The following is a 24522-nucleotide window of genomic DNA, read 5'->3' on the forward strand; positions in this document are numbered from 1 at the left end:
CCAGACTGTCAAGGTGGCAGCTTCCTGCTCACACTGGTGTACATCTCTTCAGGGTCTTGTTCTGTGTAATTAGCATTTAAATTCATTGATGTCCTAGCTTGACTGCAGCTTTCCTGGAAAGGTCACCTAGTTCCAGTGTAGCTTCTGTCACTGAATCAGTTCCTCCTGCTCACACCCTGCAGTGTTCCTCACTGAATCACTGAGTGCTCAGGCTCCAGCAGTTGGTGGCTGAGGGTGGAGAGGAGGAAGGGTCCTTGTTTCCATTGAGTGGTTGTACTCCAGTGTGAGCACGGGCTGCTAAAGGCACTTTTTCTCCACTGGGAATGGGCCTCTTGCATTTGCACAGCAAAGTTGGGAGGGAGGGCGGCAGCATTAGGCAAATGGGCTTCTCTTTTGTTCTTCAGTGCTCTTAAACAGGCATCTTTCATGTGCTGACCTGGCCTCTTCTTTCTCTCTCAGGTTCGGGAGACTCCCAGGATGAAGCTGCTGTGAGGAGCTTGAGGAGCCAGCACACAGGCTTTCAGGGCTCCCTTTCTGAGTGGAATACAGTATTGGAGTCTGCAGGAAAAATGACTGTGGGATTTGTACTGCTTCTCCCTCTGCTGGGGAGGACTTTGCTTACGCTTCTGGTGGTGGCTACCTTTGTTCAATGCCATTGGCCCAGTGAACCTTCCGAAGTTGTACAGGACTGGGAAAACCAGTTAGAGGCCTCCATGCATTCTGTGCTGTCAGATCTCCGTGAGACGGTCCCAGCAGTGGTGGGGATTCCAGACAGCTCTGCTGTGGTGGGACGCTCCTTCAGAGTCACCATCCCCACAGATTTAATTGCTTCCAATGGAGAAATGGTGCAGGTGAGAAATGCATCAGCCAGCCTCATATCTCACAATTCCCTTCCTTGCAGTCATGCCCTGGGGAGGGACTGGGCCTGTCTCCGCACCAGTGTGACACATGGGTTTGGACGGATAGGTCATAAGTGGTCATGATTCAGACGGGAGAAAGGGGGAGGCTGTTGGATTTGGTGATAGCTGGGAGGAAGAAACATCCATTTCCCTCTTCTGGAAATTCACTGTGTAGTGCCCCCTCTTCACCCGGTTACCTTATTTAATGCCAATCTGCTTACAGGTGTTGATGGACAGGTCTGGGTTCTTCTGGATTCCGCAACTCACTCAGCAGGCTGTATCTTCTTTATTTTTTCCTATGAATTTATTTGGCGGTGCCTCCACCCCCCTCGCTCCTTCCTGGCAGGGTCACCAGGGCAGCTTGGAAGGAAAATTCTAATTACAGGGTAATCCCCACTTACTTGCCAGATAGTTGGAGACTTTCAAGAAATAACACACACACATACAACATATTCAACACAATAATTATATTAAACAGGAGACAAATATAACATGACAGGGTAAAACACTATTGTTAGGGTGACCGGTGCCCACACTGATAATACCCGTGACTTTCCCCAGTCACGTGACCTGATGTAGCAAATATAAGATTAGTGTCCCGTTGATACGTGTACTTTTTGGGGCCCTTGATGATCTATGACCACAAAATTCTTCTCAGCAGTGGTTTAGCAGTGTGGCTGACTGAGTTCAGTACAGCCCAAAGGATTCTCAAGTAGGAGGAGGTGGTAAGTCCCTCCACAGGTTTAATATGCATCAGGTTATAAAATCCCCAAATCCTTACTCCCTGGCTTGAGGACACAGTTCAGGGAGTAAGGGGTCCCCAAAACAAGTTCCCTGAGTGACTGACTAAAAGATGGTGCACTCACAAACTCCATGAATGATCTTCAGATTCAGAGCTGACTCTAGCTTCCTCAGTCACTGCAGAGAGGCTGATCTCTGTTGGCAGGGATCCTCTTCAGACAGGAGTCAGGCTGCTTCTGGTCCCAGAATTTCCCCTCACCACAAAGGGGTGCAGGGCTCAAGGTGCAGATTACACAACTATACTAAAATCTAAACTGTAGTTTCCTAGCCCAGCATCCAGACACACTCACAGCAGGCAGCAGCCCTGGACTAGCAGCCAGAGCAGAGCTGATCATATGGTGACTGGTTTCCCCTAGGGAGCTGGAAGGGAGGGCTAACTCAGCCTGGCTGGGGAAGTTTCCCAGCAAAACTCTACAAACTGGGAGTCATCAGTGAAGAGGGGAAAGCCCAGCTGAGGGAATCTTGCTTTCAGGTCTCTAGAGGCCAGTTCTCAGGGGGAACCCTGCATTGCAGGCCTGGGACTCCAGCTCCCCACACAGCCAGTCCGTCTCTTGCCCTGACTGGCTCCAGACTGACTCAAAAATGGCTTCTCCCCTTTCCTGAACTCCCTATTGGTTGCTGGGCAGACTGAGTCTGCCTTGGCTCCCCCTTCCTACCAGGGATGGTGTGCCTCTCCCTGAGCTGCCAGCAGACAGAGCCCCAGGAATCTAGGTAATCTCCTTGGGTGTTACAACTGTTTATTTCTTACTGAATTGAACTCCTTCATCCCAGAGTGAAGAATAGATGAGGTCTGATCCCCTCTGTAGGAGCTGATTTGGTTCAATATCTGGTTGCATTTAACCTGCCATGCACCCAGATGCCCGAGGAAGGGGCACATGAATCACTGAAGGACAGTGACCCTCAGCCTCCCATAGCCCAAATCCTTGATTGATCCTCTGATACCATGGGGTGACTTGTTTTACCATGGGAACAAAATATTGGGCACTGATGTGGTGCCATAGCCCAGACCCTGTTTTATGGCTATGGCTCTCAACTCCATTTGACACAATGTGTCCTCCCCTCGCCCTATGTCCCGTGGGGAGAGCTGGGGACACTTCTTGTCTGAGAGGAGCTATGATCAAACCATCTGCCTGTCCACAAGCTTTGAGTCTATTGCCTTCAGAACTTCCAGGTGCTGTAGCTGCAAGAAATGGAAGTGTGAAAGTGACACTGGCTAGGCAAGGAAAGGATAGTGAGAGAGACTATCAGGATGTCACTATTCACTACTGGTGAGGAGTCCTCTCCAGGCTGGGTGCAGGGAAGACTGCTCCTGTGCCCATGCTTTTCTAGATTCACTGACAGCTGGGGCTGGAGCATTTCCCAGTCTAAACCTGAGAGAATTACGTGTTTGCTATTTTTCAAGTGGTCAGAAAGGAACTGGGGCGGGGAGAAGGAAGAAAATCTTGGACTTGTCAACTTCTCCTTATAGGCAGGTTTGCTCTAGAGCCAGAGGACACAGATCACAGCGCTAAGGAATCTGGATCAGGAAAGTGAAGTGTGAGTAGGTCCCATTTGCACTACTAAGAGTCCTGATGCTGAGGAGTGCGAGTGATAAGCTGGAGATCTAAAAAGTGAATCTGGAACACCTGGATTCTGGGTCGGGTGGGGAGGAGAAAGGTGCTGGGTGAGTTCCATGTTTAGAAGAGCTAGAGGACTGTCATCTGCTTTGAACTGAAGGCTGCAGCACTGTGGGGCTGATGAAAGTTGTCCAGGTGGAAGCTAGGACATGCCCTGGTGGCCTGAGTCATGCTGCCTGCTCTCCTCATCTGACCACTGCCATGTGAAAGCCTGGTTCTTGGCTGCTTAGGACCCAAACTCCAGGGAGTCTGGGGAGCTGCGGGTGCTAAGCAAATTGTCAGCTAGCATCATCTGTTTTATCAACGAAAATACAAGTGCAGGCCAACAGTCAACTTTGGATTTTTGTCTCTAAATGCACAGACTCCTGCTGATCAAATTCCCTGGCTTCCCAGTGCAGCCCAAGGTGTGAGTTGTTCTCTAGGAACCCCTATCTGTCTGAGAAACCACTTCCTGACCAATGTCTCGTACTGGCTGCTTTACTGAAGTACACACCCTCTTTAACTAGGAATGCACGGGAGTGGGCTCTGGACAGGGTGTTCTCAGAGGAGCACATGTAGGATTGGGGGTAGCACTGACTGTCCATGTGGGGGTGTGGCAGGTTTGGGGGAGCACTGAGCACACATTCTTGGGATTATGGGGCAGGTAGAGCATGCAGGGGCGATTGAACCTGCATGGAAGCACTAAGAGGTTCCGTAGCTGGATGTTGTAATGCTTCCCTGCCTCCCAGGGAAAGTGCTTCCAGCTCCTCAGCTGGAAGGTGCTGGAGGAGGGTTACTGGGCTGTGGTGCAGTGAAGTCTGAGTGGTTTTCAGGTGTGTCAGAGGACTAGTCTAAACACAGAAGTTGCACTTCAACTTAAATTGATTTTAAAATCAGACTTAGGCCTTGTCTATGTGAGACTTTCATGGGTTTACCCTACATTGATTTAATACGGATCTCTGCGCTGGTAAGGATGCATCCATACTTACTGTGTGTGGAGGACTTCCTTCCGAAGGAGAGGGGATTCATAGATTCTAGGACTGGAAGGGACCTCGAGAGGTCATCGAGTCCAGTCCCCTGCCTGCATGGCAGGACCAAATACCGTCTAGACCATCCCTGATAGACATTTATCTAACCTACTCTTAAATATCTCCAGAGATGGAGATTCCACAGCCTCCCTAGGCAATTTATTCCAGTGTTTAACCACCCTGACAGTTAGGAACTTTTTCCTAATGTCCAACCTAGACCTCCCTTGCTGCAGTTTAAACCCATTGCTTCTGGTTCTATCCTTAGAGGCTAAGGTGAACAAGTTTTCTCCCTCCTCCTTATGACACCCTTTTAAATACCTGAAAACTGCTATCATGTCCCCTCTCAGTCTTCTCTTTTCCAAACTAAACAAACCCAATTCTTTCAGCCTTCCTTCATAGGTCATGTTCTCAAGACCTTTAATCATTCTTGTTGCTCTTCTCTGGACCCTTTCCAATTTCTCCACATCCTTTTTAAAATGCGGTGCCCAGAACTGGACACAATACTCCAGCTGAGGCCTAACCAGAGTAGAGTGGAAGAATGACTTCTCGTGTCTTGCTCACAACACACCTGTTAATACATCCCAGAATCATGTTTGCTTTTTTTGCAACAGCATCACACTGTTGATTCATATTTAGCTTGTGGTCCACTATAACCCCTAGATCCCTTTCTGCCGTACTCCTTCCTAGACAGTCTCTTCCCATTCTGTATGTGTGAAACTGATTTTTCCTTCCTAAGTGGAGCACTTTGCATTTGTCTTTGTTAAACTTCATCCTGTTTACCTCAGCCCTTTTCTCCAATTTGTCCAGATCATTTTTTGAATTATGACCCTGTCCTCCAAAGCAGTTGCAATCCCTCCCAGTTTGGTATCTTCCGCAAACTTAATAAGCGTACTTTCTATGCCAATATCTAAGTCGTTGATGAAGATATTGAACAGTGCCGGTCCCAAAACAGACCCCTGCGGTACCCCACTCGTTATGCCTTTCCAGCAGGATTGGGAACCATTAATAACACCTCTCTGAGTACAGTTATCCAGCCAGTTATGCACCCACCGTATAGTAGCCCCATCTAAATTGTATTTGCCTAGTTTATCGATAAGAATATCATGCGAGACTGTATTAAATGCCTTACTAAAGTCTAGGTATACCACATCCACAGCTTCACCCTTATCCACAAGGCTCGTTTATCCTATCAAAGAAAGCTATCAGATTGGTTTGACATGATTTGTTCTTCACAAATCCATGCTGGCTGTTCCCTATCACCTTACCACCTTCCAAGTGTTTTCAGATGATTTCCTTAATTACTTGCTCCATTATCTTCCCTGGCACAGAAGTTAAACTAACTGATCTGTAGTTTCCTGGGTTGTTTTTATTTCCCTTTTTTATAGATGGGCACTATATTTGCCCTTTTCCAGTCTTCTGGAATCTCTCCCGTCTCCCATGATTTTCCAAAGATAATAGCTAGAGGCTCAGATATCTCCTCTATTAGCATCCTTGAGTATTCTAGGATGCATTTCATCAGGCCCTGGTGACTTGCAGGCATCTAACTTTTCTAAGTGATTTTTAACTTGTTCTTTTTTTATTTTATCTGCTAAACCTACCCCCTTCCCATTAGCATTCACTATGTTAGGCATTCCTTCAGACTTCTCGGTGAAGACCGAAACAAAGAAGTCATTAAGCATTTCTGCCATTTCCAAGTTTCCTGTTACTGTTTCTCCCTCTTCACTAAGCAGTGGGCCTACCCTGTCTTTGGTCTTCCTCTTGCTTCTAATGTATTGATAAAAAGTCTTCGTGTTTCCCTTTATTCCCGTAGCTAGTTTGAGCTCATTTTGTGCCTTTGCCTTTCTAATCTTGCCCCTGCATTCCTGTGTTGTTTGCCTATATTCATCCTTTGTAATCTGTCCTAGTTTCCATTTTTTTATGACTCCTTTTTATTTTTTAGATCATGCAAGATCTCGTGGTTAAGCCAAGGTGGTCTTTTGCCACATTTTCTATCTTTCCTAACCAGCGGAATAGCTTGCTTTTGGGCCCTTAATAGTGTCCCTTTGAAAAACTGCCAACTTTCCTCAGTCGTTTTTCCCCTCAGTCTTGATTCCCATGGGACCTTACCTATCAGCTCTCTGAGCTTACCAAAATCTGCCTTCCTGAAATCCATTGTCTCTATTTTGCTGTTCTCCCTTCTACCCTTCCTTAGAATTGCAAACTCTATGATTTCATGATCACTTTCACCCAGGCTGCCTTCTACTTTCAAATTCTCAACGAGTTCCTCCCTATTTGTTAAAATCAAGTCTAGAACAGCTTCCCCCCTAGTAGCTTTTTCAACCTTCTGAAATAAAAAGTTGTCTCCAATGCAGTCCAGGAATTTGTTGGATAGTCTGTGCCCCGCTGTGTTATTTTCCCAACATATATCCGGATAGTTGAAGTCGCCCATCACCACCAAATCTTGGGCTTTGGATGATTTTGTTAGTTGCTTAAAAAAAGCCTCATCCACCTCTTCCACCTGGTTAGGTGGCCTGTAGTAGACTCCTAGCATGACATCTCCCTTGTTTTTTGCCCCTTTTAGCCTAACTCTCAACACTTCCGTCTCCTATGTCCATCTCTACCTCAGTCCAAGTGTGTACATTTTTAATATATAAGGCAACACCTCCTCCCTTTTTCCCCTGTCTATCCTTCCTGAGCAAGCTGTACCCATCCACACCAACATTCCAATCATGTGTATTATCCTACCAAGTTTCAGTGATGCCAACAATGTCATAGTTGTATTTATTTATTAGCACTTCCAGTTTTTCCTGCTTATTCCCCATACTTCTCGCATTTGTATATAGGCATCTAAGATACTGGTTTGATCTTTCCTCCCAGTTTTGTCCTGACCCTCCTTTCTCTCTGCCAATATAGCCCACACTCCCTCTCGTTTCCGACACATCTCCCCGGTCTCCATGTTCCCCACTTACCTCTGGGCTTTGCTCACCTGTCCCCGTCGAACCTAGTTTAAAGCCCTCCTCGCTAGGTTAGCCAGTCTGTGTCCAAATAGGATCTTTCCTCTCCTCGAAAGGTGAACGCCATCTCTGCCTAGCAGTCCTTCCTCGAATAGCATCCTGTGGTCTAGGAAGCCAAAGCCCTCCTGGCGACACCATCTTCACAGCCAGGCATTCACCTCTATGATGCATCTGTCTCTGCCCGGGCCCCTGCCTTTGACAGGAAGAATTGAAGAGAATACCACCTGCGCTCCAAACTCCTTCACCTGTACTCCCAGAGCCCTGTAGTCACTCTTGATCCGCTCAGTGTCACACCGCGCAGTATCATTTGTGCCCACATGGATGAGTCGCATGGGGTAGTAGTCAGAGGGCTGGATAATCCTCGACAATGCCTCCGTAACGTCTTGGATACAGGCTCCCGGCAGGCAGCATACCTCCCGAGATGAAATGTCAGGGCGACAGATGGGCCCCTCCGTCCCCCTCAGCAGAGAGTCTCCGACCACCACTACCCTACGTTTCCTATTCGCAGTGGTGGCAGCAGACCTCCCAGCCTTAGGGGTACGAGGCTTCTCCTCCTTTACTGTAGGGAGTGATTCCTTCTTTCCTGTATCAAGAAGAGCATAACGGTTACCTATTACCACGGCAGGAGGGTTCGGAGCAGGGGTGGAGCACTGCCTGCTGCCAGAAGTAACCAGCTGCCAGTGTCCACCCTGAGCCATCTCCTCCTCCACCAGTGGTGTATCAGCAGTCCTGTGTACTGGGACAGCTACCTCAGCTGTCTCCACATGGACACTGTCGAGGAATTGCTCGTGGATTCGGATGCTCCTCAACCTAGCAACCTCCTCCTGTAGCTCTCCCACCTGCTGCCTGAGAGATTCCACCAGCAGGGTCCTCTCACATTGGATGGTCCCCCCAGCCTGGATATCAGTAAGTGGAAATTGCAAGTTACAGTCTCCGCAAAACCACACCAGGATCTGGGTAGAAGCATCCATGCTCAGGCGCTCTGTCTGGCTACAGGCACATGTGGAGGAGACAGAAGCAGTGCTGGCACAGGTGTTGCGGGTCTTCCTAACCATCGTAAGCCTCCCTCTGTCAAACTCCCGTCTGCAGCCCCCTGTCCGCTGAAAGGGTTGTTTAAGTAAGAAGTTTTGAATGTAGTTGGTTTATAGGTATTAAGGGGAATAAAGAGAAAACAGATAGAACCGGCAAGGGACCCTCGCCCCCTTCCTGCTCCCCTTCCAAACTCCCTTGCGAAACTCCCTGTTAGCAGCCCCTGTTTGCAAAAGCTCCCTAGTCGCTTGTGCTCTGCTTTATAAAGCCCTGGCCTGTATGAATGCCCCGCCCACTGATTAAGGCTCAGCCACTTACCAGAGGCTTCTAGCTTTCAAACCTTCCTTTGAAGCTCACAGCTTCCAACTGCCAGCCACAGCACATGGTCCTTCAAACAACCAAAACAAACAAACAGACTGACAAACACAAGCTCAGCACACAGCAAGTAACCCTCAAACACAAACAAACACACACTACAGACAGTCACTTACCCCAAAAGGGTGCTGTATTGCTCCTCCTTCACCTGGAGAACTCCCTTGCGAAACTCCCTGTTAGCAGCCCCTGTTCGCAAAAGATTCCTTACTGAAGACATAGGTAGGCAACTTTAGTAGTGGAAGGGCATCAGCAGTTTCCACTTGTTTTGCTGGGGCGATTTTGGCCTGGACAGATTCCCTATCCGAATCCATCCCTCTTGAGGTTAGGAAATCCTGTGGACTAGGTGCACCTGGAAGAACTCTGGCATTTATTTGCTGTTGCATCTCATGCAACCCTAGACAATTTGTGCTGCTCAGCTGGAGCTCTCAGCAAACCAATGTATGTAGTAGTTATGGATTCAAAAGAGCCAATCCCTTCGTAGCCAGTACAGAGGGAGCTCAAGCCCTAATGAAAATCAGGCCAAAACAGTCATTAAACGTCTCCCAATTAGGGCAGTAAAGCAGATCAGAAAGATAATGACCTATACTCTTTTTCTTCCTGGTCCCCAGGAAGTCAGGAATGATAAGCTGGACCTAACAAGCTCCTCAAAGCCACAGTTCAAGATGGAGACATTTAAAGCCTTCCCTAGTAGCTAACTCCCAAGGGGTTTTCTCTCCTATAGATCAAAATGAGGCATGTTACCACATCCCTATATAATAGTTCTTTGAATAGTCCATAGCTGTGTTTGTTGTGGTCAATACTTCCACTGTTCCTACACTTTGGGCTAGCCATTGTTCCAGCAGCACTCACAGGAAGAAGTTCACATTAACCTCTTCCTCCTGTCATCACTCCAAGCTGCTCTCATGTGCTGTCGTTGAGGTCGCTCTCTGCTGATGGGTGTAGGTCAATAGAACTGCAGGAATTTTTGAACTAGAAAGAATCAGTGACTTCTAGGTATGCGTCTAGAGGGCTGGGAGCACATTACCAGCAGAAGGGTGATCAAGGAAACGTCACAGGGAGGAGAGCACAGCAGCAGCTGGCTGGAGCAGAATGATATATGACATGGTCTCAAAGCACAGCATCCCCTGAATGCACCAAGAGTGTCCTAGTAATGATGAGCATCACATCCACCATGATAAGTATTAAATGCCGGGACCTGATCCCCTTCCTTACAAGTCTTACTTTCCTAGGCAGGAGAGTATCTCATCCCTGTGTGCACTTCATGCTGAAGGAGAGCTAAGCACTGGAGCAGACTAACAGAACACTAGTAGAGCTGCTGAGGGCGGGTGTCTCTATTTTGAGACTTTCCCCCACCTAACTGGACATCTCGGCAAACCGCCAATGGACTTTTACTTCCAGATTTAATAGTAAGACCCCACTCCCTCCCTTTCTCCTGAGAGGGACCAAACCAGTACCAAAGGATACTTCCTGAAAATGTACCCAGAGTGCCTTCTACATACCTTTTCTCTTGTCCCGTTTCTGTCCAGAACAGTTCAGAATATCAAGGAGAAGACAGCAGTCCTACGGATGGCCTTCTCTGGCAATGTATGGGGCTATGACTTTCAGGCCTAGTCAGCATGACTATAGCCCTCTTTCAGGGACTGGTATTCCATCACAATCCAGGAAAGTTGATCCTAGCTGCCTGGGCTTTCAGAGGAAATCTTACAAAAGACAGGGTATTCACTCAAGTCTGGCTTCAAGATGTCCCAGTGCTTAATCTGACTTGGTTGGGATTTTTGCATTAGTGTAGAGACCACCCTCAAATGCTTTCTTTAGCCAGAATGTGACACCACCTGAGCTCCTACAGGGAGGGTTATCAATGACTCTAAAAGGTCATTCTCACTAACATTTTGGTAGAAGTAAGTAGGAGAAAGCTGGACATCAGATGGCTCTGTAAGCCAGCCTCACTCATCAGCTTACCCTGCAGTATGTGGAGCAGAGCCCTGGGATCACAGACGAATGTTAAATGTTCTCACAAACATGCATCTGAGTCACTGAAGAAGGAAATTCTCTTCTTTCAGTCTCTGGCATTCTTAATGAGTAGCCATCTCAAAAGAGCCTGTAGGTGGGAGCTCTGTGCATTGAACCCCACTATTGTATGTTCTTCTCAGAAAAGGCTGGGTCTTCTAATGAACCTGGCATTGTTCTCCAGGTACACATTCTTCCTCAGACTGCAGGGAGATCATGTTTCCCCATTCTGTCCTAAACCTTTATACCTACTGGAAAGATGCTGATGCCACAGGATCTCCAAGAGGTATCCTGATCACCCACCTCTGACAATGCAATACCCTAACTGCACTCTCCCCTGTGGGGAAATATATGAAGGTTTCAAAGGCCTCTCATTCAAGATAGATCAGGTAGAGCACGCTGGATGGATAGAGTCCAAGATTTAACTCAACCTACCAATGCCAGAGCACATTTGCTGAGAGCAGTGTCCACAATGTGGGCTGAAAACATGTATGTTTTGTACAACGAGATGCGAGGCAGCTTCCTGGCTTTCTCTCTGTACCAGCATGAAGGTCTACAAGAGGGACATGTGAGCATCAGAAGGCTGTTGTGTGCACTGAGACTAAACTCTTAAATATTTATTTATCTCCGCGGTGTCATACTTGCTGCTGATTCGCAATCCCACTGCAGAGATTGGCAGCCCTTCACTCTCAGCAGAATAGGAGAATTTCTGTGCTTAACCAAAATGTTCTTCTGGTAGGAAGTTGCACAAATCCAGCACAGGCTGGGTGAAATAGAATCAATAGCCAGTGTGGTGGTGAAGTAATCTGTAGGTCCTGTAGCAGACAAGTTTGTGTACTACAGTTTGTTGCTATCAACAGAAATGTTGCATCTCTTTAGTACTATAATCTGAATATTGATCAAGGTAGTCTTTGCTGGCAGGCTCTGGGAAGGGGGTGTGCCAAGTGTGGGACTGTCTCTGGCATGGCAGTGAGACTGCAGACCTAGCATAAGATTCTGATTCTATAGATTGTCCTACTAGTAGAAAGGAAATGACCTCAAGTATGGATCCGTTTTTCTATCTTCCGTTGCTCAGTCTGTAGCTCCTGGTATAGGGTCCTTTCCAAAGAGCATAGGGTCAGCAGCACTCTGAGAAGGGTGCTGTTGGTGCACAGTGAGACAGCCACTCACAGCTCCATGCCAGTGAGTCACTCAGGATGACACTGACTCCTTTTAATTTCGTGGGTTAATTTACTTGATTCTGTTAAACAGTGTTTCTGTGACTGTTGGAACATTTGGATATAAATCTGTGCAAAGCAGCTTTGCTCCTTAAACAGGAGGCTGCTTTTGACCCAAGCCCAATGAGCACTCTGTTTGCCATCTGGTGAAAAGACTTTTTTTTTTTAACGGGTTTATTCTTATTGGATATTAGAGAGTTCATTCTCTAGGATCTATAGGGACTGATTTGCAGAAACCATACTAGATTTATTATCTGCTATAAGTGTGGTGTGTGCACAGGTCCCCTGCCTGTCCCTGGTAATGTAACAGTTTCACTGAGAGAGGCAGACTTCTGAAGCATTTAGACTTGGTGGTGGGTGTGAGTTCTGCTGAATTCCTTGAAAGAAAGGTCTGAAATCATTCTATTCTCCCTCTAAGGAGCTTAGTGCAGGGATTGCTAACTGAATGTGACCCATCACCAGCATTTCTTGGAGGAGGTTTGGTACAGACAAAAAGCATTGCCAGTTGGAGCCGTGGGCAGGTGTTGTGCTAAGTTGTGGTGGCTTTAGAGTTAGGCCTAGTCTTCACTTACCGGCTGGTCCGGCGGCACGCCATTGATGTTCTGTGATCGATTTATCGCGTCTGGTTAAGACGTGATAAATCGATCCCGGATCGATCCCGGAAGTGCTCACAGTCGGCGCCGGTACTCCAGCTCGCCGAGAGGAGTACGCGGCATCGACGGGGGGAGACTTCCGGCTGCGTCTGGACCGCGGTAAGTCCGGACTAAGTGGGGACCAGCCCTTAGGAACACCTGGGACCAGGGGAATAATTCTCCCTGATTCAGATGTAAAGAGCAGTGCTGCAGTAGCTTCAAGAGCACCTGTGGCTGTTTACTCCTGTATATCTTGGGCTCAACAGCAGTCTCTGGTTGGATCCGGTCACAGGAGCTCTTGGGAAGGGATCTGCTTAACTCTAATGCTGGGATCCTGAGATAAGATTTGTTGATAGTGGTTCATTGTCTGTTTTTCTGTAGTGAGCCAGGGTGAGGGAATTGGGTATTTTCAGTGAACTCTCAGTAACGAGCTGTGGATTTGAAGAGCTGGAAAGTATGACTCAGTCTAATTATAACAAGCTTCTTGGGCAGGCCTGGAAGTTCCTTGTTTTGTCTCAGCACCACTGTTCTGGATTCCTTCCTCCAGTGTTTGGGAGGATGAGGGTGGCCCATGGGGAGTAGAACGTGTTAGTACACAGGCTGGCTGGAGGTCACTGGTTTAGGCTTAGCTAACCCTACTGCCAGCTCACACATCAGCCTGCTGCATATCTGCTGAGCTTGTAGTGAGTGGGGGGGCGGGGGTTAGCTGTGAGATCACAGCACTTGGCACAAGCATTGTGGGGTAGTTCTGCTCACCTCTGGCCTTTGGCTTATTAAAAGGCCATGACTAGAGAAGAGACAAACTTCCCTTTCTGAAAGCTGTTCAGGGCTTTTCCTGTGCTGTTTCTTTGTGAGTGAGAAGAATCAGGGTGTGGGCAGTGGGCAGGGATTTGAACTCCACGCAGGCATGCAGCTTGTTCCAGTCAGAACAATGCGACTGAACAAACCCTTTTCAAGTTGGCAGTGTGAGCTGCTGAAGGGAGCCTTTCTGGGGACACTCAATGTTTTGTAGTGACCTTCCTGTGAAACAGCCGCCCTGGCAGAGGGAATCTTTGTACTCCGAATAGTTCCCTTACAGGAAACATGAGCACATCTGGAAAATGAAGGTGTCCTAATGGGAGTGGGTGAGAACGGCATTCGCTGGGGCACATCTATTCCAGAACTTCGCCTGTTCAGTTGTGAAAGAGAGCTATCTGTCAGGAAGTTAGTGTTTAAAAAAACAAAACCAGTGCTCCTTGCACACCAAAGAGATGTGGACACAATGAAGTCTCTCACTGATATCTGTAAAAGGGTGATTGCCTTCCAGGGGTGGTGAGGTGTCGAATAGCAGGCATGTGGCTGCTATTTCGTCTTGCCATGAACTTGTGAAGGTAAGGCAGATTCTTTAGGCTGCCTTAATTGTCTGGTTTAATGAGGGACTTGCTGCATTTGAAGTCCCTTCCCTCAGTTAAAAAGCCTCCAGTTCCAGGGCTAGTAATGTGGTCCTTAGAACTGATGGACGGTCTTCTTTGAGCCCTTTGGCTTCTCAGAGCTCGGCTTTCTTACCAGCAGGTTTTCTTCATGGGGCTGTGACTTCAGTTTGTGGAGTGAGCAAGGAGGCCCTTTCAGGGTTGTCATGGCTAATACAGATGTGAAGATGCTCCCAGCCCTTCCTACTCACAAGAAAAGTGACTCTTCTGCACTAGCTGGAGCTTCTAGAAAGCCCTGGGTAGAGGTAGTCAAGCCCTAAAGATTGATGAAGGCCTGTATGACTAAGGTGAGGTGTACTTCTGAGAACTGGTGAAATCTCTTGGCTATCTGTAGATCTGAGGGGAGAGGATGAATTTCTATATGAAAGCTTGTTCATTTTCCAGGGGGTCTCTGGGCATGTTCCATTTGTGGGATATGGTGCCCCAGCCTGGAGCTGTAGAACTGCCAAGAAGAGCCAGGTCCATTTGGGGCAGAGTGCATAAGATTTCTTATGATGTGAGTGATATCGACCTATTCTGTATCAGGAAGGGCACCCCCAACCATACTTCTTTCTCCGCCCTCGTAGATTGTGAACAGAATACACCATCATGTCCTCAGACTAGACCTTTCCTTAGTCTTGCTTAAGATTTTCTTGTAAATGGTTAGTTCAGAGTACTACAGGATAGCTTAGTATAGATAGCCCTTCCCTTGGGCCACTTAGTGAGACCATAGCTGGTCGGGAGCCTGTAAGGTTTCAGGAACTGCACTTCCTGCCAGCAGTCATAAAGACAGATGCTTACATTCAGTACCTTCTATGCCTGGGCCAGACCCACTTGGTAACCCAGTGTACAGCAGAGAGCTTTGAGACGCCAGGCTCATCAGTCTGATACTGGGTCTGTCAATGGTACCAAGACCAGCCTCCATGTCATAAGTCCTGCACCAGAGGACCAAGATGCACTGTGCCACTCTGGCTTTAGTGCCATCTTCTATCACAGCCTGGAGACCGGACTCTCCTCTGCCCTATACTGGGAGTGAATTCTTTACCCAGCACTGATGAGGCTTCAGTAACCTTGGTGGGGATGCAGGAAGCACCCACCTTAGCACCTCTTCCCTCACCTGGCACCATCGTCCTTCACACAGACTTCAACCTGTTCTATGATGCCAGGTTTGTCTTGGCACTGCAAACCCACTTAGAGGTCTGTCTGGGTAGAAGGAGGAAGCACATCTCCCCACAAGAAGGGCATTAACAGAAGAAAAGTACCCCCCCCCCCATACTCTCTGAGCTGGGAGGACTTTGAAGAGATTGGGATCTGTTCTTAGCTTTATGCTAATTAATAATTTTATCAATGACCTGGAAGAATACAATCACCACTGATGAAATTTGCAAATAACATGGATTGGGGAAGTGGTAAATAATGAAGAGGACAGGTCACTGATACAGAGTGATCTGGATCACTTGGTAAACTGGACACAAGCAATCAGTATGCAGTTTAATATGGTTAAATGTAAATGTATACATCTAGGAACAAAGAATGTAAGACACTTACAGGATGGAAGGCTCTATCCTGGGAAGATAGTCCTCTGAAAAAGACATGGGGGACATTGTGGATAATCAGCTGAACAGGAGCTCCCAGTACAATGCTTTGGCCAAAAGGGCTAATGCAGTTATTAGATCCATAAACAGGAAAATATCGAATAGGGAGGTTATGTTATTTGGCGCTGCTGATACTGCTGCTGGAATCCTGGGTCCAGTTCTGGTGTCTACAAGAAGGATGTTGATACATTGGAGAGGGTTCTTCAGACTAGCAGACAAAGGTATAACAAAATCCAGTGGCTGGAGGTTGAAGCTGGACAAACTTAGACTGCAAATGGGGCACTTTTTTACGGTGAGGATAATTAAGCACTGGAACAATTTACCAAGGGGTGTGGTGAATTCTCCATCACTGGCCATTGTTACAGCAAGAGTGGATGTTTTTCTGAAAGATCGTCTCTAGTTCAATTCAGGGCAGTTCTTTGGCCTGTTATACTAGACATCAGACTAAATGATCACCATGTCCCTTCTGATCTATAACGGCTCTCAGACAGCACTGGTTACACTTTAATGGAGAGGGTGATTGACCATTGGAACAAACTACCAAGGGAAGTGATGGATTCTGAATCTCTTGATGACTTCAGATCCAGACTGTATGCCTGTCTGGCAGAGATACTGTAGCCCACAGTTACTGGCTCAATGTAGGGGTAGTTGGTGACATCCCACAGGAAGTCAGTCAATGAGCCAATGGTCCCTTCTAGTCTTCAACTCTGTGACTCCTATGTACTATTCTTGTAAAGTTCCTCTCTGCACTCCAGCTCTCTCCATCCTTCTTCCTGTCTGCCTCAGAACTACTGTGGTTAGGGAGAAGGACCAGAAAGGGGTGAACTTCCTTATATTTGGTCAGCTGATATCACCTTGCACAAGGGTGCTTGTGCACCCCCCAGCACATATGGCTTTTCAAGGCAGCCAGAGGTTAGGGGTCTATTACAAGAGTGGGTGGGTGAGATCTGTGGCCTGCAGTGGGCAGAAGGTCAGATTAGATGATTGCTATGTGCCCTTCTGACCTTAAAATCTGAGTCTATAAGAAGAGCTCTAGTGGTGACAGAGCAATAGCAGCTGCCAGCATTTCAATCACTATGGTGTCTAACCTTGCCTGGGGCAATCTAATCTGCACCTACATGAGGAAACATATCCACTGTTTGAATAGGTTCCAGCAGCGGCAACTTAATGGCTGCTGAAACGATTCAACTGTAAGTAGAGCTAGGCCCATGCCATCTCCAGCTCATCTCTTAAACTGTGGCCCAGCCCATTAATTGAGACAGGGTACAGGCTGCGGTTATGATGGAGAAGCACTATCTTCTCTGTCCCTTTGACTGGGAGGCCTGTCTGCAAGATAGCCTCTGCCTTCCTGGCTTGCTTGTCATCCACACTGAAAGCCCTGAGAGACTTCTCGGGGTTGTGATGTGCCTGTTCACCTCACCTGGTATCTCTGCATTCTTAATACATGGCCACTATATGGTTTTAAGTCCTGTCCTGTTGGTCTGTGTGAACAGGCTTGGGAGCTAAGTTCCCTCTATGCTGCGTGGGAGCTCCAGCAATGGGAGCTCTAGTGCTGACATGGCAATGCCATGTTTATCGCATTCTCATCCAGCCCGTTCAGAGAAGCCTAGACACACTTGTGATTGAAATGCCGTCTACTCCGGTTGCCTTGTCTACACTAGCATTCCTGCAGTTGCTTCCACTTCTGTAAACTGCCCCAGTACTATTGCAGAGGGGAATTTAGAGCGAGCCAAGTGTAGACAAGGCCTGAATATCCCTTTGAAGCTGTTTGCACTCAGGTGAACCATCATCCTCCATTTTCTTCTCTTCTCTCTTCTCCTCCCCCCCCCTCCCCCGGTAACTGTTTGTAGAAGCCTATTTGGGATGCTAAGTAACCTCATAGCAAATGTTGAACACCTTCAGCCAGGGTCTTAAACGCAGTTCACTGTATGCCATGCATCCGAGTTTTAAATATAAGGCTCCAGTATTTTTATACTTGATGTTAATTCTACTCTACATCAGTAATAGCTGTTGACAGACTAATTCCGTCTATCACACCCACACATGGACAAGGGGACTGCAGTGGACATGCTCATGTCTGGATGATCTGCCACTTCAAAAAAATCTTAATGCTTTTGAGCGGAAGTTTTAGGAAGGATTTGACTGGGCAAAGAAGGTGGCTTGTAGCAGGTGTTCTTTGTTTAAGGAGACATAATAGAAAGTTCAGTATTGGTGAAGAATACAGAACAAACTTTACTCTTAGGTGCTCAGAGAACAAGTGAAAATACCTGGCGGCAGTATCTCGGCGCTCAGTCCCAAACGCTTAGTTTTACCTCTGTTTCCCCAACAAAATCTTCCAGAAGTGAAGCAATATGATACAGGGCAGACTACGGGAGATTTTCTACCTGTGTTCAAAAAAGGATCAGAATAGTGGCACTAAGGATTGGTAAAATCCCTTGACCGGAGCAGATGAAAGCTACCTGTTGCTGGTGGAGCACTCTAGAGCTCCTGGAATGCAAGCTGAGAGTTCCCTCCAGTCCCACCCTGGGAACACACACCTAGGACTAGGGAGAACTCCAAATAAACAGACCTTCAGAGATGAGTTATAACACATTCTGGGCAGCACATACCTCTCCCCTGGTATTACTGCTTATTTTTTGTAAGATTCCAGTGGAGAAGCAGGAGTAAAACTTCAGACTCCTACTGGTTAAAGTGCTGTAAAATTTGTTGCATTCTTTAAATTTAGTCCCTTTTGGCTAACCAGAATCCAACTGCTGGTTGTGCCTATATAAACTTTAGAAGCCTTCTCCCTGGCATGCTTTGCGCAAGAAAAGGAAAGGACAACTGTCCAACCAAAGCCCTCCAGCAGAGTGTCGCACATATCCGAGTCCTCAACACAAGGCTGTCCTCATATCGAGGAGCGGCTTGCACAATTCTTCCTGTACATAGTGGGTAGTGACCGATGATCATAGTAGATGAATGTGTGGCTCTTTACAAATGATTTTCCCTCTTTGCTTCTCTACTTGTTTGAGTCTCTCAGTGATCAAATCTACTAAACTGCTTTGGCTTTGTCTACAGTGAAGAAACTTTTAGGTTTTCAAATTGATTTGAATTTTTATTCTGCTGCAAACTGCTGGAACCGCAGTGTAGATGAGGCTCTGGTATCGACGACTGCTGTTATACCTGCTTTGAAGATGTCTAACTACACTGATTATAAGATCAGTTCCAGGTGCTGGAGCCTAGTCTATGTTGCAGCTCCAAACGACTTCAAGTTTTTGGTAAATTTCCAAAGGTTAGTCATAGCCTTTGTGTCTTGAGGCTCTTGTTCAGTAATAGCAGAATAACTCTTGCTAGAGAGAGCTGGCATTCTAATAAACAGCGAAAACCCCTAGAAGGTTTTGAAGCCCTGTGTCCACTAACCGGCCCCCAGAGTGTCCAATAACTGGACTAGAGGAGGGTTTCAGCAGGCCTAATAACCACTTAAGTGCCACCATGGATGGAAAAATAGCACCGACGACTCAAATCGTCCTCCCACCACTGTTCCACCATGCATTGCTTCCTGCTGATGTGGCTAGCTCAACAACTTCCTTCACTTGTTGTGGCCGGAAGCTATTCTCCTGACTGAGTGCTGCATGCATGGTGGCCCTTGACTACGAGTTACTTCCAGCAACCAGCTTTTCCTTACGTAGAAAGCTTGCCTCTGAGGAGGTAGCCATCTGTTTGTGCAACTGCGTGGCCAGAAGCCACCTTTCTGGCCCTGGCGGCAGTCTGTGCTGAGTTGGAGATGTCTAGACAGCTTCTTCAGCTGGCTCACCAAGGCTAGTGTGAACATACTGAACCACTTGTGCATTAGCCAGACAAGGAATGTTTCTGTGTAGATGCAGTTTGTAGAGCAGTAGCAGTTGTAAATGAAGACCCCCTTCTCACAAACTGACTCTTGTTCAGTGTCTGAGCCTGAAGATTCCAGGCCTGTGCTACTCAAAGAACCTCATGAACTCTATTGTCATATCTACCCAGGCTGTCCTTAAATTGTGAACGCAGCTAATTCTTCAAGTGCTTGCTCGTGTCATTCCACGTTAGATGTGTGCGCATGTCGTGTGTACCGTTGCCAGAGATTTTTCCCTCAGTGGTATCCATCAGGCTGGCTCTTGTGCCCTCTGGTGCTGCGTGCATGTGTGCCAGTGTAAGGGGTGCCACCAGCTCTACACCCTCTCAGTTTCTTCTTACCGCCCATGACAGTTGCTGGAATGACTCCTCTTGCTTTGGCAAGGCATTTTTCAGTGATTTCTTCTCTGTACCCTAGTTTATTAGTCTTACCATAGTTGTGTAAATATTGTAAATAATACCAGTTTAGCTAATTAGAACCCCTCCTTTATCACTGAGAGGCTCCCTTTGCCCTGGGCATGCCTCAGTCCCCTGGCTTCAAACCTTGTGTGATGAAGTGGGAGGTTTCTTCTTGATGTTTTGCATGAATATTGTGTGCCTCAGTTTCCCCTGTATGTTACACAAATACCTAGGTGGTGGGACAAGGTTGCGTGATTTTTTGCTGAGACCTAGTGGGCAGGTGTGGCTGGCTCTACATAGTTAATGGCCAAAGTATTCCGTAACCTGGCAACAGATGGTCAGGGACCTCTCAGGGACCTCTGAGCCTGGCTGGGACAAGATGAAGCAAGAGGAAGGGCTGGAGACCAGCTGACCCTTTTGCCCAGAAAACAGCACAAAGAATAGAGGAGGGGCAACGGGTATGTCTGAAGCTGGGTTGCTGGAAGCTTAACAGTCTGCTGGCCGTGGGGAAGTGGGGAGAGCCAGGGCCTTGGGGCTCTGGGTCCCCCCAGGATGGACTTTACTGAATGTTCCTGATTTCTGTGCTAACAAGCTCTGTTCTACACAGTGTTCCCACCAACCAATAAACCCTTCTGTTTTACAACACTGGCTGAGAGTCACTGCTGACTGCAAAGTGGGAATGCGTGGCCCTTTGGGGGTGTGTAAGGCTTCCGCAATGCCCCATCCAGGTGGTCTTGCTACGGGAAGCTCACAGGATGATCAGGGGTGCTGAATGCTCTGGGGTCAGACCAGGCAGTGTTGAAGCCAAGCAGTCTTCTTGCCCTGGTGAAAGAGTAACCCTGAGGGGGGAGACACTGCACCAGAGTCCTGGCTGAGCTTCATCCAGACCAAGACTGCGACTCCGTGACACCTTGTGCCTCCTGTGGCAAGCCTATGCCTGTGAGCGACCCACATTGCAGCTGTCTGAAGTGTTTGGGAGAGGCTCACGTACAAGAGCACTGTCAGATTTGTTGGGAGTTTAAGCCTTGTATGAAGAAAGAAGCTAGACTGATGGGTTTCCTAATGGAAGCCACTCTTACACTGACGTAAGAGTCAAGTTGCTCAGCTTCGGCACCGAACACTTCAGCCTCGGTGTGAAGCGCTCCCCCAGCACCACGCATATCTCAGCACCGTTCTCCATTTCTGGTGCTGAGGAAAAAATATGAAAAGCAATGCTCTGAGGGCGCTCGCTGGTGCTGAAGAAAGGTAAGCAAGGGGAAGGCAGTGGAATGCAAACCATGTTCATCCACTCCTCCACCCCAGGTCCCATGTCGACACCATCAACTCCAACCAGCACATTGAGTCCTGTGTGGGACATCCTGCCAACACTAGGAAGTCATCGTGGCGCCAATGGAATGATGGTGCCTTCAGTCCTGGAGGCAGCAGCCAGAGACTTGCTTATTGCTCCTGGGGACCGCTGACTTCAATGGGACAACCATAGGTATGGTACTCTGAGCTCCTTCCCGGCACCAGAACCTTCGAGGGGCAAGCCGACCCTGCTTGCTTCTACGAGGTCGTCCCCAGACCCTTGGTACCAATCTGCAGAAGTGAGGGGTACCACTCTCCCATCGTCACCTCGGGAGGAGGACTCGTCTGAGTCTAAGGTGGAGCCCTACATCCATCCCAAGAGCCTCTGCTAGTACCTGTCCTTCATCCTGCTGGATCCCAGGGCGGGTCCCCTCCTCCCCCCACTGGTACCAGGTGGACAGTGGCAGAGGCCCTATGCAATGGCTATTCTGGAACCCATGGGGGTTTCCCTTGGTACCAGGTCCATCTTCTCACCAGTCATACTCTGTTGTTTCCGAGAGGAGGGCCCCTGCACTGCTTCGCTTGGCACCGGACCCTGACTCAGGTACTGAATCCAGTACCGATACACAAGACGTGGGCCCCATGGAGGTAATTGAGGCTGAAAAAGTTGGTCTGAAAACAAAGGAGGCAGGATCCGAAGTGGGAACTGGTAAAGCACCCTTGGACTCGCCTTCAAAAGGCCTGCTTGGGCCCACCGGAGTACCTATACAACCTCTGGACTGAGGTGGTAGAAATGCAGCCATACAGGCCTCTTCCCCAGGCGAGGCTGTCTCGGGACCGAGCAGCTTGCTGCCTCAAGATGACTTTCAAGCCCATCAGGAGCTTCTAAAGAGGATAGCAGCTACCCTGGGGCTAGAGATTGAGGAGCTCAAGGAATCGTCCCACAGCTTCATTGACATTTTGGCTGCAGCTGCACCATCTAAGGGGGCCCTGCCCATTAACAAGGTGGTAATGGGTGAGGGCAGAGCCCTGTGGCAGGCCCCGTCTTCTCTCCCTCCCACTTCGAAGAGGGCAGAGAAGAAATACAACGTGCCAGTCAAAGGGCTCAAATACCTATACTCCCACCTCCCTCCTGGGTCCCTAGTTGTATTGGCAGCCAATGAGAGGGATAGACAGGGTCAAGCAAGTTGCTATCCCCAAGCAGAAGGACACAAAGAAACTTGATCTATTTGGGAGAAACATTTATTTGGCAGGTGGGCTACAGCTACATATTGCTAACCAGCAAGCCCTTGTGAGACTACAACTTGTGAGACTCCTCGTCCAAATGTAAAGACTCCATGCCTCAGGACTCAAGGCAGGAATTCTCTGCCCTCTTAGAGCTTCAGTTCCTTCTTGCCAGCTACTCTGAGAGGGGAAGGTGGGGGGAATGAAATAGATATGAGCAACACATCTCGGAGAACAACAGTTACAAAAAGGTGAGTAACCGTTTTTTCTTCTTCGAGTGCGTGCGCATATCAATTCCAGTTGGTGTGTGCACGCCTTGTACACGGCTGTTGGAAACTTTTTCCTAGCAGTTACCCGTCGGGCTGGCTGTGGAGCCCCTGGAGTGGCACTGGTATGGTGCTCTATATACGACCCTGCTGGCCCGACCTCCCCCGTGCCCCCACCTTCAGTTCCTTCTTACCACCAGTGACCGTTGATGGAACAGTGGTCTCTTGCTTGCAAGTGTCCCACTAATCCCTAGCTCTTCTGCTAATTTCTGTATATAGTTACCCATTGTTAGTTAATAGTTCTTACTTAGTCGTTAATTGTAGTCTTTAGCGGTTGGGGGGGCTTCCCCTCCACCACGTGCCCTGCAGGGCCTTGGGGCATGGCATCCCAGGGCTTCAAACCCTTTAGTTCCTGCGGTAAGCCTATGCCCACGGGTGACCCCCATGACTCCTGCCTCCAGTGTCTGGGAGAAGCCCATCAATCGGACAAGTGCAAGATCTTCAAGGCTTTCAAGCCTCGCACCAGGAAAGAGAGGGACATTTGCCTAAAGCAACCCCTTATGGAGTCAGCCTTCCGTCCGCAGCAGGACCTGGCCCCCGAGCACCTTGGTGCGGAGCGCTCCTCCTTCAGTGCCTTTTGCGGTGTCGAGAAAGGACTCTGCACGCCAACCCAGGAGCCACCCCAGGCCACAGATGTGCTCTCCCCGGCACCGCTCTCATTCACCAGCTGCCCGTAAGAAACAGGCCAAGGGGAAGTTCCCCCAGTGGCCCGCTACAGACACTGCACCCCCGGAAGGGGACGGTGCACGGAAAGAGCCTATGGCTGACAGACCCTTGGGCCGGGCACAATCGTTGTGGACCCCTGTCTCCCTAGGAATCCCCGCTCTCCTGGACTCACTGCGGCTGCATATGGGGGAAGTTATGATGCCTTCCACCCCAGACACCTTCAAAGCCACTAGGGGGCTCATTGAGATGACTATGCCCAAGTCTCCAACTACGAGGGATAAGCCTCCACTCCCTCAAGACACGGCACCATCCAGAGGCAAGCCTGCCATGTTCGGCCCATCTGCCCCCCAACCCGGATCCCCGTGCCGCTCTGAGTCCCCGTGCCGCTCCTATGCCCCACGCTGGTCTGACTTGCGGCATCGATCCAACTCATGGCATTGATTCTGCAGCCCTGATCCTGGGAGTCGCTCCCGCTCGAGGTGGTCGTCGGCAGATAGGTCGTGGTCCCGCTTGAGGTCCAGGTCCTGCTCTGTGACCTTGCAGCACCATTCGCAGCACCGGCCTCAGCCTGCACGCCGCTCACCTTCCAGGCGTCGCTCGACGGACTGGCACCACTCTATACAGCAGCACCGTTCCACTTCGCAGCACCGTTCCCTCTCAAGGCACCACTCTCGCTCATGGCACTGGTCCCCGCTTCGGCACTGCTCCACATCGTGGTGAAGCTCTACTTTGCGGCACCGCTCCACATCCCACCATCGCTCCCCGCAGCGGCACCACCCTGCACTGCAGCACCGATGGACATTGAGTCCCTGTTACGCTTCACAGCATCCGTTGGAGGAGGATGCCTCTCTGGTGCAGTCTCACACCGCTCCCCCTTGGCTGTCCCGCTCGAGATCGCCCTCCCTCTGATCAGGCAGGGCATTGGGAGCATCTGAGGCACCCAGATCAGGGCCGGGGAGTCTAAAGCAGGAAGCTTCGGGGCCCCAATGGCCACCCCAGTGGCGATTTTGGACCCCTTGGCTGTACCATCAGGACCAGGGTGCCCCTCTTGGCATCCCTCCACCTTCCCATTTGGGATCTTGCCTCCCCGAGGCAACCCTCAGCCGCCCACCCCAGGACCCTCCACAAAACTTAGAC

The 24522-nt window shown here is 48.9% G+C and overlaps 1 protein-coding gene across 8 annotated transcripts in view; it reads left to right on the forward strand.

Annotated features, from left to right (window-relative positions):
• The window catches only part of DAG1 (dystroglycan 1), a 139278-nt gene that overhangs the window by 88956 nt on the left and 25800 nt on the right, over positions 1-24522 (forward strand). For all 8 annotated transcript variants that reach the window (XM_034775311.1, XM_034775306.1, XM_034775304.1 and 5 more), the window contains one exon: positions 460-851. In XM_034775311.1, coding sequence (XP_034631202.1) covers positions 570-851 — 282 coding nt within the window. In that variant the 5' untranslated portion in view covers positions 460-569. The remainder of the gene's footprint in view (positions 1-459; positions 852-24522) is intronic.

Source organism: Trachemys scripta, chromosome 7, assembly GCF_013100865.1.
Source record: "Trachemys scripta elegans isolate TJP31775 chromosome 7, CAS_Tse_1.0, whole genome shotgun sequence".
NCBI lineage: Eukaryota > Metazoa > Chordata > Testudines > Emydidae > Trachemys > Trachemys scripta.